Source organism: Pan paniscus, chromosome 1 (genome assembly GCF_029289425.2).
Source record: "Pan paniscus chromosome 1, NHGRI_mPanPan1-v2.0_pri, whole genome shotgun sequence".
Taxonomy (NCBI): domain Eukaryota; kingdom Metazoa; phylum Chordata; class Mammalia; order Primates; family Hominidae; genus Pan; species Pan paniscus.
In genome coordinates this window covers 118,206,986-118,225,530 of record NC_073249.2, presented here as the reverse complement: position 1 = coordinate 118,225,530, position 18,545 = coordinate 118,206,986, and the positions used below count along the sequence as shown (strand labels likewise).

General features: G+C 44.0%; 1 protein-coding gene across 2 annotated transcripts; it reads left to right on the top strand.

The window, feature by feature from the left end:
* Positions 1 to 9,421: 9,421 nt before the first annotated feature.
* TMEM167B (transmembrane protein 167B) lies at positions 9,422 to 17,966 on the top strand. Of its 2 annotated transcripts, none has more exons than XM_003808345.6 (3): positions 9,422 to 11,891; positions 13,908 to 14,039; positions 15,458 to 17,966. In XM_003808345.6, exons 1-3 carry the CDS (start codon positions 11,882 to 11,884, stop codon positions 15,538 to 15,540), a joined length of 225 nt encoding a protein of 74 aa, XP_003808393.1. In that variant the 5' UTR covers positions 9,422 to 11,881; the 3' UTR covers positions 15,541 to 17,966. The 2 variants fall into 2 exon arrangements, with proteins under 2 accessions (XP_003808393.1, XP_024785700.3); XM_024929932.4 differs by having other exon boundaries at positions 13,908 to 14,100; positions 15,458 to 15,620.
* Positions 17,967 to 18,545: the final 579 nt, after the last annotated feature.

Sequence of the window (18,545 nt, the reverse complement as noted above, 5' to 3'; positions counted from 1 at the left end):
AGACAGAAATCACAGGTTGTTACCTAATTTTGGAAGTGACATCCTATGATTTCTGCCCTATTCTATTCACTAGAAGTAAGTAAAAAAGTGCAGCTAGGGCTGGGCGCAGTGGCTCACGCCTGTAATCCCAGCACTTTGGGAGGCCGAGGTGGGCGGATCAGGAGGTCAGGAGTTTGAGACCAGCCTGGCCAACATGGTGAAACCCTGTCTCTACTAAAAATACAAAAATTAGCCGGGTGTGGTGATGCACACCTGTAATCCTAGCTACTCAGGAGGCTGAGACAGGAGAATTGCTTGAACCCGGGAGGCGGAGGTTGCAGTGAGCTGAGATGGTGCCACTGCACTCCAGGCTGGCCGACAAAGCAAGACTCCATCTCAGAAAAAAAAAAAAAAAAAAAGTGCAGCCCAAATTCAAGGAGAGGGGATTACATAAGGGCAAGAATATTGCTGGGGAGATCACTGGGGGCTTTCTGAGAGGTCACCTACCACAGTAAATTATATTATTTTTGAATTTCACCACACAATAATGGAGACACTGTATTTGTTATTAATATTTAAGGGAGATTGTTGAGCCTGATAGATTTGAGAACTGCTTTTAGGTAGTGATCCAGTGTCCAGGAGGTCAGGCATAAAACATTCATAGTGTCTGTTATCAGTGGAGTAGATAGGTAAAATATGCTGGATGCACAGCACGGAGTACAATGCAGCAATCAGAAGCAATAGATTTAGCAACATGGACAGAACTTGAAAACAGTGCTAAGTTAAAAAAGAAACAATAAAATCTATAATATAATACCATTTATAGAAATTAAAAATACTACTTATTTTAAAGGAAAATATAAAAAAGCGTAGACATTAAACACACTAGAAAGTTGCAGTGTAGGAGAAATGGGAATAAGGATAAAAGGAATAAATTGATAAATAAAAAGTGAAGGACTTTGGAAGGGCCAATTGTAATACTATGCCATGAGCTGCGGCATGTGAATAATTCAATCCTGTGAACCTGAGATCCAAAACACAAAGTGGGGGAAAAAATTGCAGTGTCAATCCAGGCGTGGTGGCTCACGCCTATAATCCCTGCACTTTGGGAGGCCGAGGCGGACGGATCACGAGGTCAGGAGATTGAGACCATCCTGGCTAACACAGTGAAACCCTGTCTCTACTAAAAAAAATACAAAAAATTAGCTGGGCGTGGTGTGGGGCGCCTGTAGTTCCACCTACTTGGGAGGCTGAGGCAGGAGAATGGCATGAACCCGGGAGGCGGAGCTTGCAGTGAGCCGAGATCGCGCCGCTGCACTCCAGCCTGGGCAACAGAGCAAGCCTCCGTCTCAAAAAAAAAAAAAAAAAAAAAAAAAAAAATTGCAGTGTGATAAGCAGAGCAGAAGGAAAACACAGAGTGAAAAGTCATGGTGTGCTTCTACAAGATATTCTCTGTGGGTTGCCAGAGCCAAGTTTTTTGGGTGGGGATGCAGGAAATGAGGCTGGAATTTGCGTGTGAAAGGCCTTAAATGTTCTCTTCAGAGACTGAACTTCAAACTACAGAGTTCTTGGGAAGTCTTTAAACAGATGTGTCACATGACTTTACAGTTTTTAAAAAGATCACTTTTGCGGGGAAACTAGGATGAGAGATGATTATAATCTGAATTAAGGCAAAGAGGAAGAAGGAACTGATTTAACACAAACTTTATGAGACAATTTACAGGACTTTGTGACAATGAATGTGAAAGCTATTGACAGAAGAATGGAATGCTATTAATATAAATAGGAAAGAAAAAGGGGAAAGAAGTTGGAAGTGGAAGGAAATGAGTTTAGTCTGTGTTTGAGAGTCTGGAGATGTACTAAAACTGATGGAAATCCAGGCCAGGAATTACAGGCCCGGAAATCCACAGAAAAATTAGTACTAGAAGCCGGGTGTGGTGGCTCACGCCTGTAATCCTAGCACTTTGGGAGGCCAAGGTGGGTGGACTCCCTGAGCTCAGGAGTTCGAGACCAGCCTGGGCAACATGGTGAAACCCTGTCTCTACTAAAACACACACACACAAAAAGAAAGAAAGAAAGAAAGAAAAATTAGTACTAGAGAAAATGACATGGGAGATACCATCACAAAGTGATAGTCTAGAGATTGCACGGAAACAAAGGCTGAGAGAATAGAGGCAAAGGGCACAGCCTTAGAAACAGTACATCAAGGAGACAGAGTGACAGAAGGAATAGTCAAAGAGGTAGGAAAAGATAAAAGTAGGATAAGGAGGAGGAGAGGGAGGAGAAGAACTGAAAACCCAAAAAGAAAAAGTTTCAAAAAGAAGCAGGTTTGGGCTGATCACTTGAGGTCAGGAGTTTCAGACCAGGCTGGCCAACATGATGAAAACCTGTCTCTACTAAAAATACAAAAAAAATAAAAAATAAAAAAATTAGCCAGGTGTGGTGGTGAGCACCTGTAGTCCCAGTTGCTCAGGAGGCTAAGGAAGAAGAACAGCTTGAACCGAGGAGGCGGAGGTTGCAGTGAGCCAAGATCATGCCACTGCACTCTAGCCTGGGTAACAGAGCAAGACTCTGTCTCAAAACAAAACAAAACAAAACCAACAAAGAAAAGCAGGTGGTATGGAGTGCTCAGTGCCAGAGATTACAAGATTGAAGATTTAAGAAAAGGCCTTGGATTTGACAATTAGGAGGTATGGGAATGATCTGGAGAACAAAGTTTGAGAGTGTTGGTGAAGATGGAAGCCAGATTATAACAGGTTAAAGAATGAGTATATAGTTGGATACTGAAGGTAGAAAAGCAAAGAGGAAAGTAGCCTTAAGAGGGCAGTAAAGGCCGGGAGCGGTGGCTCACTCCTGTAATCCCAGCACTTTGGGAGGCCGAGGTGGGCGGATCAAGCGGTCAAGAGATTGAGACCATCCTGGCTAACATGGTGAAACCCCGTCTCTACTAAAAATACAAAAATTAGCTGGGCGTGGTGGCACGCACCTGTAGTCCCAGCTACTTGGGAAGCTGAGGCAGGAGAATCGCTTGAACCCGGGAGGCAGAGGTTGCAGTGAGCCGAGATCATGCCACCGCACTCCAGCCTGGCAACAAGAGCGAGATTCCGTCTCAAAAAAAAAAGAAAGAAAAAAGAGGGCATTAGGACCTAGGAATGTGGACTTTGAATAAATGATTACTGAATGAATGAAGCTGTGAACTTATCCCAGCCATTTAGCTAACTGCTCAGAAAATCCTGTTTTTCATTACAGCAAAAAAATGGAATGAGCTTTTAATGAAAAAGGTAATGACAAAAGAGATTTGTTCACAAAAGAATGGAATCAGCAGAGAGGTAATTGATAGAAGGAAGAAATGGAGCTCTATGAGAGTAATTTGGAACGAATGGCAGGGGTGGGATTATCAGAAATGAGGAAAGCAGGAGCTGGATGGTGGGTCTGAGAGGTGTTAGTGATGGGATATTGGTAGGCAGGTAGCACCACTCAGACTCCAAATCAAGGCAGAAGCTTTGCAGTCCCACCCCTACCTCCACTTTCACCCCTCCATCCCAGGGTGTAGACGTCTACAGTGCTTCTCCCTAATTTGGGCTTAGTGAGGTTATGTCACTTTTAAAATGGCTTTCAGAATTTCTGCAATAATCTTAATGGAGTCTTAACCACACTTCCTATGGTCCATGGTTAAATATGCAGACTCTGAGATCAGATAGGTTGAGTCTGAAATCCTAGGTGTACTATTTATCAGCTATGTTACCTTGAGACAACTTACTTGACCTGCTGGTACACCCATTTCCTCATCTATGACAGGGGGTTAATAATAGTTACTAACCATATAAGGTTATTATGAGGTTATTAGATGTGTTAATAACCATAAAGTGTTTTAGGTAGTACCTGGCATGTAGTAAATATTCCATAAGTATCATTGTTTTTATTTATTTTTTTTATTTTTTGAGATAGAGTTTCGCTCTTGTTGCCCAGGCTGGAGTGCAATGGTGCAATCTTGGTTAACGGCAACCTCTGCCTCCCGGGTTCAAGCGATTCTCCTGCCTCAGCCTCCCGAGTAGCTGGGATTACAGGCATGGGCCACCACGCCTGGCTAATTTTGTATTTTAGTAGAGATGGGGTTTCTCCATGTTGGTCAGACTGGTCTTGAACTCCCGACCTCAGGTGATCCGCCCGCCTTGGCCTCCCAAAGTGCTGGGAGTACAGGTATGGGCCACCGTGACTGGCAGTTGTTTTTATTTAAGGGCCTACCTTTCACCATTATCTTCTGCTGTTCTCCTTCATGAGCTCTGCATTCCAGTTCCACAAGGCCAAGTTCAACTATTCATGCAATAAATATTCATGAAGCACTTGCAAAATGTTCAGCACTAGCTATGGGATTGTGGATAAAATGACAAACAAAACAAATGAACATTACAATATAGCAGGGGGACATAAGTTAAACAGATATAGTATGCTTTGGAAACATGATCGGGGAAGTAGACTGAAGGTCCGAGAAGTCTACCTTGAGCAAGTGAGGTCTGAGTTGGGACTTGAGGGATGAATGTGAGTTAGCCATTGAAGGAGGAAGGGAGGCTTTACTGTGCCCCAATCTTACCTTACACTTTCCCTCTCCAGGCCTTTGATGGCTCAATTCCCTCCCCACTAGAATGCTCTTTATTTCTGCTTATTGAAATGCTATAAGCTTTTCAGGCCCAGCTAAAATGTCTGCTCCTCAATAAAGCCTTCCCTGAACGCTCCAGCTGAAGGCAGTTTCCCATTTCTACGCACCCCCCGCCACCCCGGCACTTAGTTTTCATTTTCCTTGGACACTTCTCACTTTCTGCTGTATTTTTTGGTTATTTATAAACACAGCTTATCTTTTTCTACTAAATCTTAAACTTTTTAAGAACAGAGTCTATTTCTCATTCATCTTTGAGTTCCCAAAGGCTAGCACATTCCTTAGATTTAGAAGTCCTGGAACAAATGTTTGTAGCATAAATTAATGCCTATTTGACATCCCTTTTCAAATATGTTGTAATTCAAATGAAGCTATTGTTGCAAGCTGTGCCTTTGAGGCTCAACTTACTCTTTGGTTAAACCAGAATGCCACAGTCATGGTCCCCATGACTGATTAGTGTTCACCACAATAACTGCAACAACCCTAACAAACAGGCCACTGTTCTTGACTGACAGGCATTTGGCAACAACTACCAATTCTCCAGTGAACACTGAAATGAATTGAGGAAGAACTGTCTGAATTGAGAGTCCCTAGGCCAGTAGGCTCTATTTATTCTTTGCAGTTGGGCTGCAAGAGCTGGTCACCCAGGCTTTGGCCTGATGTGAGACATGACTGCACTGGGTGGCAGTGAGGCTATGAGACTTTCCAGGGTGACAGAAACATTAATGATTGTAACAAAATAATCAAAGATCAGTATCAGTGGAAAGCACTGTAATTTGAGGCAGTGTGATAACAAGGGAAAGGGAGCTTTGAACTTAGACCTGGGTATGGATCCTAACAGGCTATGTTATCTCACCCACGTCCCTTCTTTAAGTCTCAAGATTTAATTAAAAAAAAAAAAATCTGTAAAACAGTTGTGAAAATCAAAGATACTGTTTTTACACAATGCTCATGTTCTATTAAAATGTGTTTATTCATCTATCTTACCCAACATATTTTCTTCTCTGAGGGCAGGGACTTATTTATGCCCCATTTCTGCAAAATCAAGCAAAGTGCTTAGCACACAGTAGTAGACACTGACAAGTACTTTTTTTTTTTTTTTTTTTGAGACAGGGTCTTGCTCTGTTATCCAGGCTGGAGTGCAGCAGTACAATCATGACTCACTGCAACTTCCACTTCCAGGGCTGAGGTGATTCTGCTACCTCAGCCTCCCGTGTAGCTGGGACCACAGGCATGCATCACCATGCCTGGGTAATTTTTTTATTTTTTGTAGAGACAGGCTTTCACTATATTGTGCAGGCCAGTCTTGAACTCTTGAGCTCAAGCGATCCGCCCACCTCAGTGCCCAAAGTGCTGGGGCTACAGGCGTGAGCCACCAGGCCAACCACAGATACTTTTAAAACAAATTGTAGCAGGAGGAGCCTCAGACAAAACTCCTCAGACACCGAGTTAAAGAAGGAAGGGGTTTGTTCGGCTGGGAGCATCGGCAAGCCTCCTGTCTCAAGAGCCGAGCTCTTCAGGTGCTCAACTTGTGCTTTTAAGGGCTCACAACTCTAAGGGGGTCCACATGACAGGGTCATGATCGATTGAGCAAGCTAGGGGGTACATGACAGGGGCTGCAAGCACCAGTGGTCAGAGCGAAACAGAACAGAACTGGAGGTTTCACAATGTCTTTCCATACAATATATGGAATCTATAGATAACATCAGTTGCTAAGTCACGGGTCGAATTTTAACTACCAGGCTTAGGTCAGGCAGGCCTAGGCCTGGTTTCAGGTGTGGTTCCTAGGCACTGGGCTACCTGCCTTTAGTTTCTCTTCTCTTTCCTTTTCTGAGTATAGAACAATATGAGAGGATCTCTCTCTTCCCTCAAAATGAACAACAATAATAGCTATCATTTATGGAATACTTACTCATGTCAGATATTGTTGTAAATAGTAATTCACTTAATCCTCCAACAACCTTAGAAAGGAGCTAACTTAATTTCACAGAAAACTGAACTTTTTTTTTTTTGAGACGGGGTCTCACTCTGTCACCAGGCTGGAGTGCAGTGGCGCGACCTCAGCTCACTGCAACCTCCTCCTCCCGCGTTCAAGCGATTCCCCTGCCTCAGCCTCCCGAGTAGCTGGGACTACAGGTGCGTGCCACCACGCCCAGTTAATTTTTGTATTTTTAGTAGAGACGGGGTTTCACCATGTTGGCCAGGATGATCTCAATCTCTTGACGTGATCTGCCTGCCTCGGCCTCCCAAAGTGCTGGGATTACAGGCATGAGCCACCGTACCTGGTCAACTTTTTGATTTTAGAATATAAAAGTCTTGATACAACTAATTTTGAAATAGCCTGGTGAGACTCACTCTATTCAATTAAAAAAATGTAAAATATCTTTTACAATATGAAAAAGAAAAAATATGGTGGAGGGAGAAAGAAGAAATAAATTTAAGAGTGGGAGAAAAAAAGTAGGAAGAATAGAGACAGACGTGGAAAATGAAGAAAAAGTAAATTTTGAGTGGAGTTAAAAGAAAACTGTTTAATCATAAGATACTGTGTGCATTATCACTGCCCTTTAGAAATAGTAATTTGAGGCCGGGCACGGTGGCTCATGCCTGTAATCCCAGCACTTTGGAGCCTGAGGCAGGTGGATCACGAGGTCAGGAGATCAAGACCATCCTGGTCAACACGGTGAAACCCCGTCTCTACTAAAAATACAAAAAATTAGCCGGGCGTGGTGGCGGGCGCCTGTAGTCCCAGCTACTTCGGAGGCTGAGGCAGGAGAATGGCGGGAACCTGGGAGGCGGAGCTTGCAGTGGGCTGAGATGGCGCCACTGTACTCCAGCCTGGGCGACAGAGCGAGACTCTGTCTCAAAGCTAAAATAAAATAAAATAAAAATTGGAATTTGCCACCGGGTGTGGTGGCTCACGCCTGTAATCCCAGCACTTTGGAAGGCCGAGGCGGGCGGATCACGAGGTCAGGAGTTCAAGACCAGCCTGGCCAACATAGTGAAACCCCATCTCTACTAAAAATACAAAACTTAGCCGGGCACGATGGCGCATGCCTGTAGTTCCAGCTACTCCGGAGGAGAGGCAGAAGAATTGCTTGAACCCAGGAAGCGGAGGTTGCAGTGAGCAGTGATTGCACCACTGCACTTCAGCTTGGGCAACAGAGTGAGACTTTGTCTCAAAAAAAAAAGATTGTAATTTGCCAGTTCATCACTCCTCCTGGTTTTTCAGCTTTGATTTCATCCTTAATTTTTTTTTTTTTTCTGTTTATGAGACATAGTCTTGCTCTGTCTCCCAGGCTGGAGTGCAGTGGCGTGATCTCGGCTTAATGCAACCTCTGCCTCCCCGGTTCAAGTGATTCTCCTGCCTCAGCATCCCGAGTAGCTGGGATTACAGACAGACACCACCACGCCCAGCTAATTGTTGTATTTTTAGTAAAGACAGGGTTTCACGATGTTGCCAGGCTGGTCTCCAACTCCTGACCCCAAGTGATCCACCCGTCTCGGTCTCCCAAAGTGCTGGGATTACAGGTGTGAGCCACCATGCCCAGCCTTTACATTTTATTCTTTTTTTTTTTTTTTTTTGAGAGGGAGTCTCACTCTGTTGTCCAGGCTGGAGTACAGTGGCACAATCTCGGCTCACTGCAACCTTCGCCTCCCAGTCTGAAGCGATTCTCCTGCCTTAGCCACCTGAGTAGCTGGGATTGGAGGCGCACGCCCCCATGCCCAGCTAATTTTTGTGTTTTTAGTTTTGTGTTTTTAGACAAGGTTTCACCATGTTGGCCAGGCTGGTCTTGAAATCCTGACCTCAGGTGATCTGCCCACCTTGGCCTCCCAAAGTGCTGGGATTACAGGCGTGAGTCATTGTGCCCGGGCTTAACTTTTTTTTTTTTTTTTTTTTTTTTGTGGTGGAGTCTCACTCTGTTGCCCAGGCTGGAGTGCAATGGCACAATCTTGGCTCACTGCAATATCCGTCTCCCAGGTTCAAGTGATTCTTTCGCCTCAGCTTCCTGAGTAGCTGGGATTACAGGCACCTGCCACCACTCCCGGCTAATTTTTTTGAATTTTTAGTAGACACGGGGTTTCACCATGCTGGCCAGGCTGGTCTCGAACTCCCGACCTCAGGTGATCCTCCCGCCTCGGCCTCCCAAAGTGTTGAGATTACAGGCGTGAGCCCCCGCGCCCAGCTGATTAACTTTTATTCTAACCTCTGAGAATGACAGAAGAGGAAAGACTTGTCTTTCAGAGTATGACAAAAACTGGAGAGGTTTTCATCTAGTTTAAAAAAAATGGGGAGAAAAAATTATCTCTAAAAAGTGAGTGGCATGAGCAAAAATGAGAAAGCAAAGACTGTAACTGAAGAACATAGTCTTTATAGACAAAGCTTAAAGCCCATATAGGGAACAGTGGAAAATACTATTGGAAGGCCTTGAGTAGCAGGCTAAGGACTTAGGCATTATTCAGTAGGTAGTGGTTGCTGTCAAAGGAAACACCAGTGTGGTATGGAGGAAAATTTTCTAGTCCTGATTTCAGAAGGCTGGAATTATTGTGCCAGTGTAATACTTGGCAGTCCTTACCCTAAACCTTGGTTTATTTCTAAAACAGGGGTAATCAGGCAGTTGTGAGGGTTAAATAAGATCATATGACAAGGTGTGTTTGCTTTGAAAATGTCAAAATGTTATAAAAATGTAAGTTTTCATTGTTGTGAGGACATAATTGATACTTAAAGACTACCAATATAGCAAAATTACTAAGGTGATGGCTGTAGGATTACAAGAGGGGCAATTTTTTTTCTTTTCTTTGTTTTTTTTGAGACAGAGTTTCACTCTGTTGCCCAGGCTAGCGTGCTATGGCAGGATCTCAGCTCACCGCAACCTCTGCCTCCCCAGTTCAAGCGATTTTCCTGCCTCAGCCTCCCAAGTAGCTGGGATTACAGGCATGTGCCACCATGCCCGGCTACTTTTGTATTTTTAGTAGAGACGGGGTTTCTCCATGTTGGTCAGGCTGGTCTCGAACTCCCGACCTCAGGTGATCTGCCCACCTCGGCCTCCCAAAGTGCTGGAATTACAGGCGTGAGCAACCGCGCCCGGCCAAAGAGGGGCAGTTATTATTATTATTATTATTTGAAATGGAGTCTCGCTCTGTTGCCCAGGCTGGAGGGCAGTGGTGCTGTCTCGGCTCACTGCAACCTCTCCCTCCCGGGTTCAAGCTATTCTCCTGCCTCTGCCTTCCGAGTAGCTGGGATTACAGGTGCACGCCACCATGCCAGGCTAATTTCTGTATTTCTTTTTTTCTTTCTTTTTTTTTTTTTTTTTTAAGTAGAGACGGGGTTTCACCATGTGGTCAGGGTGGTCTTGAACTCCTGACCTCAGGTAATCCGCCTGCCTCGGCCTCCCAAAGTGCTGGGATTACAGGCGGGAGCCGCGCCCGGCCAGCTGCTGCTGTTTTAGACAATGGTTGATGAAGGATTCGAAGGCCTAAACAATAGAGCTTTTGTTCTGTTTTGTTTTTGAGTGGTCCTGAACAGTTCTTTTGGGCAGGGGAATTTGTCTGTGTGTGAATGTGCGAACATATATATAATCTGAGTGGCTGCCTGGCCTTGTCCTAGGTTTTGTCCCGTATATACGCCGTCTTTTTTTTTTTTTTTCTTTCTGCATGCATGTATATTTCCTCAAGGCATCTGTCCTGCACTAGACTTTGGCTTGTCTTTCCAGGCCAGCTTCCAGAGGATGCTTTGGCAGTTTTCCCTCTGGGTAACCAAGCAGGCTGCAGCCAGCAGATGGCACTGTAGCAGAAAGGGGCAGAGTCCCTTTAGGCCCTTGACAAGCACGGCGGATTAGTAACCGTATAATTTAACCCTCCAGTTAGCCTTGGAGGACTCGGTGTCGCACTTCCGCCCGAACTCTAATAAAGCGGGCCGAGTTGTGTGCAATTAAGGATTTCAGTATGCAAATCTGAATCTGTACTTTTGTCTCCTCCACCCCACCCCCATCATTAGACTGGCAATGTCTTTTGTCACGTTGTCAAAGTGTCCCCAGAGAAGCGGTGTCTAGATATCGCCGATTTCTGGTTAAAGTGGCTGAAGTGATCCCAGCATTAATTAAATGCAGGAGAATCGAGATTCTCCTGATAGTTTAAGGAAAAGAAAAATTCACACAAGCAAACAGGCAACCATTTGAATGTTTTCCGACGACGTGGTGCTTTAGGATCTGAAAGATGCGACTTGGTTTTGTTGTTGTTGTTGTTGTTGTTTTTGAGACGGAGTTTCCGCTCTTGTTGCCCAGGCTGGAGTGCAATGGCGCGATCTCGGCTCACCGCAACCTCCGCCTCCCAGGTTCAAGCGATTCTCCTGCCTCAGCCTCCCGAGTAGCTGGGATTACATTACAGGCATGAGCCACCATGCCCGGCTAATTTTGTATTTGTAGTAGAGACAGGGTTTCTCCATGTTGGTCAGGCTGGTCTCAAACTCCCAACCTCAGGTGATCCGCCTGCCTCGGCCTCCTAAAGTGCTGAGATTACAGGCATGAGCCACCGCGCCCGGCTAATTTTGTATGTTTAGTAGAGACGGGGTTTCTCCTTGTTGGTCAGGCTGGTCTCGAACTCCGACCTCAGGTGATCCGCGTGGCTCGGCCTCCCAAAGTGCTGGGATTACAGGCGTGAGCCACCGCGCCCGGCCGCGACTTGTTTTTGTTACAAGGTTCCTCATTTCATTTGCAACGTTCAGACGCAGTCTGACTAGATTTCCATCCGGAGTAAGGAAGAGCAGCTCAAGGGCAGTCACGGAGGCCGCAGGTGCGGCTTCTTCACCCGCGGTGCTGGAGTTCTCTCAAGTGGAAGCCCAGGACGATGAAAACCTTATAGGTAGGCTGCTGCTTACACACAGCAGCCGCCACGGCGCAAAATAAACTACAAAACTACAAGCCTTTACCTTTTCAAACACACTGACGCGGGCCAGCCCCAGCCCTACGCCCGCAGGGGCACGCAGAAAAGACTTAGTTACCATGGCCAAGTAGGAAGCCTCCGGGATAGCGTTCTTCTTACCCTACGTAAACACGCAGTTTCCCGAGCTCGACAATCGGCTAGCCACTCCTGATAGCGTTCGGCACTCGCCTCTCGGCCCTTGCTCCTGCGTACTACGGCTTCTTCCAGTCGCCTCGGCCCGGATCGGGAAGTGTCAAGCGGGCGCTCCCCCATCTCCGCCGCTATTACCACTGAACCCGGACCCCCTACCCAGGTCCAGGGCCAGCCGCCATGACGAACGGTGAGAACTGATGCCCTGAGCGGAGGGTGGGAGTGAAGGACGAAGGGAAAACGTGGCGGGCGGGGCCGGGACTGACGTGGCCGTTCTCCCCGCCCCCTCCCAGCCCGGCCCCCCTTGGCCTCTCGACGCCCCTAACTTCTGTACCCCTATACTCCTCTACGGGTTCCCCCTTCCCATATTCATCTAGGACCCCCAGTGCCTCTTATGCTCACACCTCGAGTTATCTATCCCTATGCTTTGCTTTCCCTTTTCTTTTTCTTAGTTCTTTCTGGCCCTTGGAGAGGTCAGTCCCAGAGGTACTACTGCTATTTAAACCCGGGGAAGAGAGAGGCTCCTCCTCCCAGCTCCCTGCGTTCTCATGCTTTCGGACCGTAGTTTTGTTGAGAGGGCCAATAAATGACATAGAATATCAAGTCCCACACTTTTGGGGGTGCTGGTGAATGTAGACCCCACAAAAGCTTCTTCTTATGGAAAAATACCGGAAAGATTTCTGATTTTAAAGTCCTGGCGGGGTGATCCCACGTGGAGACCCTGACTAGTGTTGCAAGGGGTGGATTTAGACACTGCCTCTTCTAGATGATGAGGCAGTTTATCTGACCTAATTTTCCAGGCCTCTTCAAACACTTTATGAATTCTGAATTCCAGAGGAGGACAGGAAGGAGGGCCTTCATGATTTTTAGCGTCAACCTTACAGGAAAGGAGAAGAGAAAGCCTTTTAGGCATTACGATGATTTGAGGGGCTTCGGAAAGCATTTCTCAAAAGTACTTTGTCCATAGACCTGGCACTGAAGACTCGAATTTAACCTCCTTGTGAATTTTGGCATTGTCTGCAGAAACTTATGAGAGAAAAGGGGTAGCACGTGAAGGTATAGTTCCTCAGAAAACCTTACTGTATGTATTAATTTGCTGGACCCTTTCTTAGTGACACCTTAGCTGTGAGACAGTTTTACTGGAGGAAGAGAGGTAGTGTGATCTAGAACTGGCAGACACTGGTTATATATAATATTCATTTGGAGCTTCCTGGGAAGTCAGAGGTCTCAGGATACTAGGCACAGTAAGAAAAGGGAATTTACCCAGAGGAAGACAGAATCTGAACCAGGAAGTAAGACAGCAGTTTGACACGGTAGTTGCTGAATAAATTTTAGTCATTCTTTCCCCATTTTGTGGTCCAATATATTCTTGTTTTTTGCAATTAGGTGATTCATTGTGCTTCCCTGTACAAGAAATAAGCTTGGTTTATGTATTTAAGAAACAGAGCTAAGAAGTTAAAGCTTTCTATGTTGAAGCCTTAGATACTTTTTCTTTGTTTTAGAAAAATCTGTTATTATTCTGGCAGAAATTCGGTTTGTTAGAGTATCATCCATAAAGTGTAAGATAATGATAGGAAAATTGTAGTCATGTGGATTCTTACTCTTGCAACTTTCATTAAGCTTAATTTTTTGCCTTAACATATTCTTCACCAACAGTTGCACATCTGACAGTTTTGGCTACATATCTAGCTCTCCTTCATCATATGAGTGATTTATAACAAGAACATGTTAAATTCTCTGTGCTGAGTCTCTAAGGATTCATATGTCTCAATCTATTGCCAACACTAGTCATTCCTGGGATGCTAATTTCTGCCCAGGATTTCTACTTCTTGAAAGGTGAGGGGAAGGACCAGTGACATTTTAGTAAAGGGGATGTAAAAAAAAAAAAAAAAAAAAAATTTTTTTTGAGTTGGGGTCTCACTCTGTTGCTCAGGCTACAGTGCAGTGGCATGATCGTAGTTCATTGCAGCCTCGAACTCCTGGGCTCAATTGATCCCCCTTCCTCCTACAAGCAATTTTTGGGAACAGTAAAATAATCGTGTTAGTCCCAGGATCCTGGCTCCCCCTTGTCAAGTGTCGGTACTGCCTGTTGGGGTTATTATTTTGTTATTATGTCACACACTATCTTCCTTAGAGTTCTCAGGCGGGATCACAGGTCCGACGCTAGATCAGTACCTAAGGTTTTCTTTTCTTCTTTATTTAACAGTGTACTCCTTGGATGGGATTCTGGTGTTTGGTTTGCTCTTTGTTTGCACCTGTGCCTACTTCAAGAAAGTACCTCGTCTCAAAACCTGGCTGCTATCAGAGAAGAAGGGTGTTTGGGGTGTGTTTTACAAAGGTGAGGCCATGTCTGGACAGGGAGAAGAGACTTCCATCTCTGGACAGTGTGGAGCTACAAAGTAGGGAGTACAGTGAGCTGGGATTGTATTTGGTTTCATTTTTAGAAAAAAATCCCTCAGATTGGGTCTGAGAGTCTGGAAAATTAATCACTCTCCAAAGTTGAGGGAAGAGGTAAAAGTTAAAATTTGCTGGGTGTGGTGGCTCATGCCTATAATCTCAGCACTTTGGGGGGCCAAGGCAGGAGGATTGCTTGTGTCCAGGAGTTGTAGATCTGCCTGGGCAACACAGTGAGACCCCATTTCTACAAAATATACAAAAATTAGCCGGGTGCGGTGGCACGTGCCTGTAGTCCCAGCTACTCAGGAGACTGAGGTGGGAGGATTGCTTGAGCCTAGGAGGTTGAGGCTGCAGTGAGCCATGGTGGAGCCACTGCACTCCAGCCCAGGTGACAGGGTGAGACCCTGTCTCAAAAAAAAAAAAAATTATTTAAAAACATAATTGTCTATTTTAGCATCCAGATGATTTTTGTATTCTCCATGGAGTAAAAGTATACACATCAAATCATTTTAGGCTGGGGTGGAATTCCTCCCTTCAGTGGGAAAAAAATTTTTCTACGGAAAATTTTTCTTGATTTTCTGTAAATGGTACATTGGAGTCTGTTTTAAGGTTTGAGTTAATTAACTCAGATGCTTTTTTGTACTTTTTATTTGAGGCACATTCGTTTGGAATCCTATCTACCTAAATTTTTTTTTGAAAAAGGACAAAATATAAACAAACAGTATATTCACCTAGACCCTAAAGCATAAGGATAGCATTTAGAAACATCCCAGAGGCCGGACGCGGTGGCTCATGCCTGTAATCCCAACACTTTGGGAGGCCGAGGAGGGCAGATCACCCAAGGTCAGGAGTTCGAGACCAGCCTGGCCAACATGGTGAAACCCTGTCTCTACTAAAAATACAAAAATTAGCCAGGGAGCCGGGCACGGTGGCTCACGCCTGTAATTCCAGCACTTTAGGAGGCCAAGGCGGGTGGATCACCTGAGGTCAAGAGTTCAAGACCAGCCTGGTCAAGAGTTCAAGACCAGCCTGGCCAAGATGGTGAAACCCCATCTCTACTAAAAATACAAAAATTAGCTGGGCATGGTGGCAGGTGCCTGTAATCTCAGCTACTCAAGAGGCTGAGGCAGGAGAATTGCTTGAACCCGGGTGGCAGAGGTTGCAGTGAGCCGAGATCGCGCCACTGCACTCCAGCCTGGCCGACAGAGTGAGACTGCCTCCAAAAATAAAATAAAAACATCCCAGGCCCTTGAGAGCGTTGATATGTCTGTCTGTGACTAGAGACTTCAAAATATCACCTTGAAAGTGAGGACTTCGGTGAAGGGCAGGGTGTGATTTCTTCTCTCTTTTGCCTGCTAGCCGCTGTGATTGGAACCAGGCTGCATGCTGCTGTGGCAATTGCTTGTGTTGTAATGGCCTTTTACGTCCTGTTTATAAAATGAATTCCAAAGCACCCAAGTCATCAACTGCCAACCAAGGGGACGGGGATGAAGAACCTGTTGGAGACCTGAACCCAGTGTAGGAGAGTTCAGCTGAAATCATCGGTCCCCAGGATGACACCACAGCATCTGCCCCTGCTATATGTGGGGAAAACTCATGGTCACGAACATTATTTATGCTTCAGGGGACTACAGAAAGCCAGCTTCCTTTGATCTGTGTGTAAATCAGTCCTTGGCAGAGTGCATATAATGTCCAGATAAATTACACCCCTCGGTGATAAGATTACATACCTCCTTCATAAAAACCTGTCATCCTGTTTTGTTCTTCAGCTCCTCATCAGGATCTTTTCAAACTGAGGCTCATTAGGGAAGGAACTAGGCTGTGTTCAGACTTCTTTTGAAGAGAGAGAATTTTCAAGACTTCTTTTCACTCTTTGATTTGGATCTGGCAAATTGGGGAGGGGATGCTGGGTGGGAAACAGTTATGAAATGCCAAGAAATTCTTTGGCTTTAGAAACTTATCTTTCATGTACCCATCTGGGAACATAAAAGAGAGGCATAGTGCTCATTGCAAAAAGAGAACAGATGAAGTAGCTGTGTTATGTGCTGGTATCTTGAGAGTTTTGCCAAGAAAATCTGGGCCTACATAAAATTTGAGAATTATCTGTGTGATGAGACCAGAAAGCAGTGGCTTAGACAAGAAAAAATTTTTCTGTTCACCAGTATCCTCAAATGGAGACTTCACTTGATCAGATGGTATATGAAAAATGAATCAACTGTTGCTATTTCGTAAAACCTTTTTATATTTTCTAAATTTACTTAGTGCTAAATACTGTTACTCAGTTTTAAATGCCACGACTAGGGGAAAAAGAAACTATTGAAGAAATAATTGTTTAGTATATTTGCAGTTGGGGTAGAAGAAAGAAATCTAGTATATTGATTCATATACTAGTAAATTCATCTAGTATAAGAACTTGTGATGTTAGATTGAAGTTTTGTCATCTTATAAAAGACAACAAACTTATTTTCTGTTTAAATCTGAGTGTTACGGCAATTTTTAGTTGATTACTTATTTTTCTTAGCCAACTTTTAATTTTCTTCATATTGCATTGCTCTTTAGTTGTCTCTGGAAATTCTATTTACTTTAAGGACATGAGAAATTCAAATGAGAGAAGTTGCTGATATTCATCAGTGTGTTTGGACAGTTCATAGGGTCCACAAATCAAATGAGGTTGTTTCCTGAAGTAGAAGGAAACAGAACTTTGCAATTGATACTGAAGTACTTTGCCATGGAGTTAGTAACTCCTGAGCAGACCATTTTAGATGGCTCAGCATTTGGCAGGAAGACTTCTCCATTCCCTCCTTTTATCTATGGAAGGATCAGCTGTTGGATGTCTAGAACTTCTCTATTTAAAAAAAAGAGTAGGTCTAAAATTAAATTATTATAAGCAAGCATAGACATGGGTCTTCCAGTTGAATTGTCCATTACCGTAAAACTTAATGGTGGACAAGTTAGCTGTGGTTGATTCCTGTGTGGCAGTAAATTGTCTTCTGTCTGCTTACTCCAAATAATAAAAGCTGCTAGGAAGTTTAGATTTTGAAATAGGCAGTTTAATGCTTTGAGGGTTTCTAGAAATACAGAAAGTCATCAAGTAAACACTACATGTCTAATCATCTCAGAGTTGTGGCTGTTATCTCTTCAGGAATTGGTCCACAGGGTAAATTTCAACAATTCATATGTTTTCCATTGTCATTTCTGAGGACCTTTGAGATGAGAGAAAGGAAATCTAGTGGAACAGGAAAGAGAGTTACACCTTGTGGGTGTGAGTTTGGGACCTGTTGGCGGAAGGGAATGTCACTCCCTGGAAACAGGTTCAGCATGTTTGCACTTGTTATTTTGTAGCTTTAATGATTTTTGTTTTCTAATAGGGCAAATGTCTCTAAGCTTGGTGTTTAGAGCTGCTTCATATTTTAAACTAGTTCCATTCCACAGTTCTAGTTCAAACCAGTTTTTACAGCCTCCTGGGTGGGTCGTCTTGACCCAAACTCTTGTGTTGTTACATTTTGAGATGTTTTCATACCAGAATGTACCAAAAAGTGCACAAGGTAAAGGTAATTTACAGCCAGAAACAAATATACATTTGTTTCATTTCTTGACTTTCCCTAAGCAGAAACTTGTTTAACTCATTACTTTGTTTGATGTGTCTTACATATTTTTGACTAAAAGTTATAGAATGTTATTCCTCTGGGGGAATCTTTTACAGGTGGAGGAATGGGGATAGCAGTATTGCCTCAGATTCAAACTGGCATCACCATAAACCCTGTAGGCCAGGGTGGAATGAAGTCAGCTCCTTTTTATAGTTGAAATACAATTTTTTATTCACCATTGTCTGCACAAATCCTTGAAAATAAACCTTTTTTTCCCTACAGTCTTTGTCAATTTATTTGTCACATGCTGAATTTATTGAAGTTTGTTCAATCCTCCCCTGGGTTCAGTTCATAGCCTACCTTTTTAGTTCACATTAGTAAATACCATCATTCCTGTTATCCCATTGTGAGAGCATTGAATGTATTATATAGTTAAGAATCTGTGATGGCCTAGTTTTCTCCTTTAGGGCAGCTGAGACAGATATATCTAGAGATATCTATAACTAGATATATATATGTATATATGATATGCTGAGATATATATAACTAAATATAAATGCATGTAGTAAGTTTTCATATATATACGAATAAGATATTCATATATATGTGAATGAATAAGTATTGAGGTATATGAAATAAGGTAGATAGCACCCCCAATACATTTCATCTACTATTGCTATTAAAATACAAGTATCATCTGCTCTAAACAGTCATAAACATCTTCATTCAAATGAAGTTAACAAGTTAACCAGCCAGACACCTAGAAAATCCTTGAGCCAGACTTTGGGAGGCTGAAGCGGGTGGATCACTTGAGGTTAGGTGTTCGAGACCAGTCTGGCCAACATGATGAAACTCTGTCT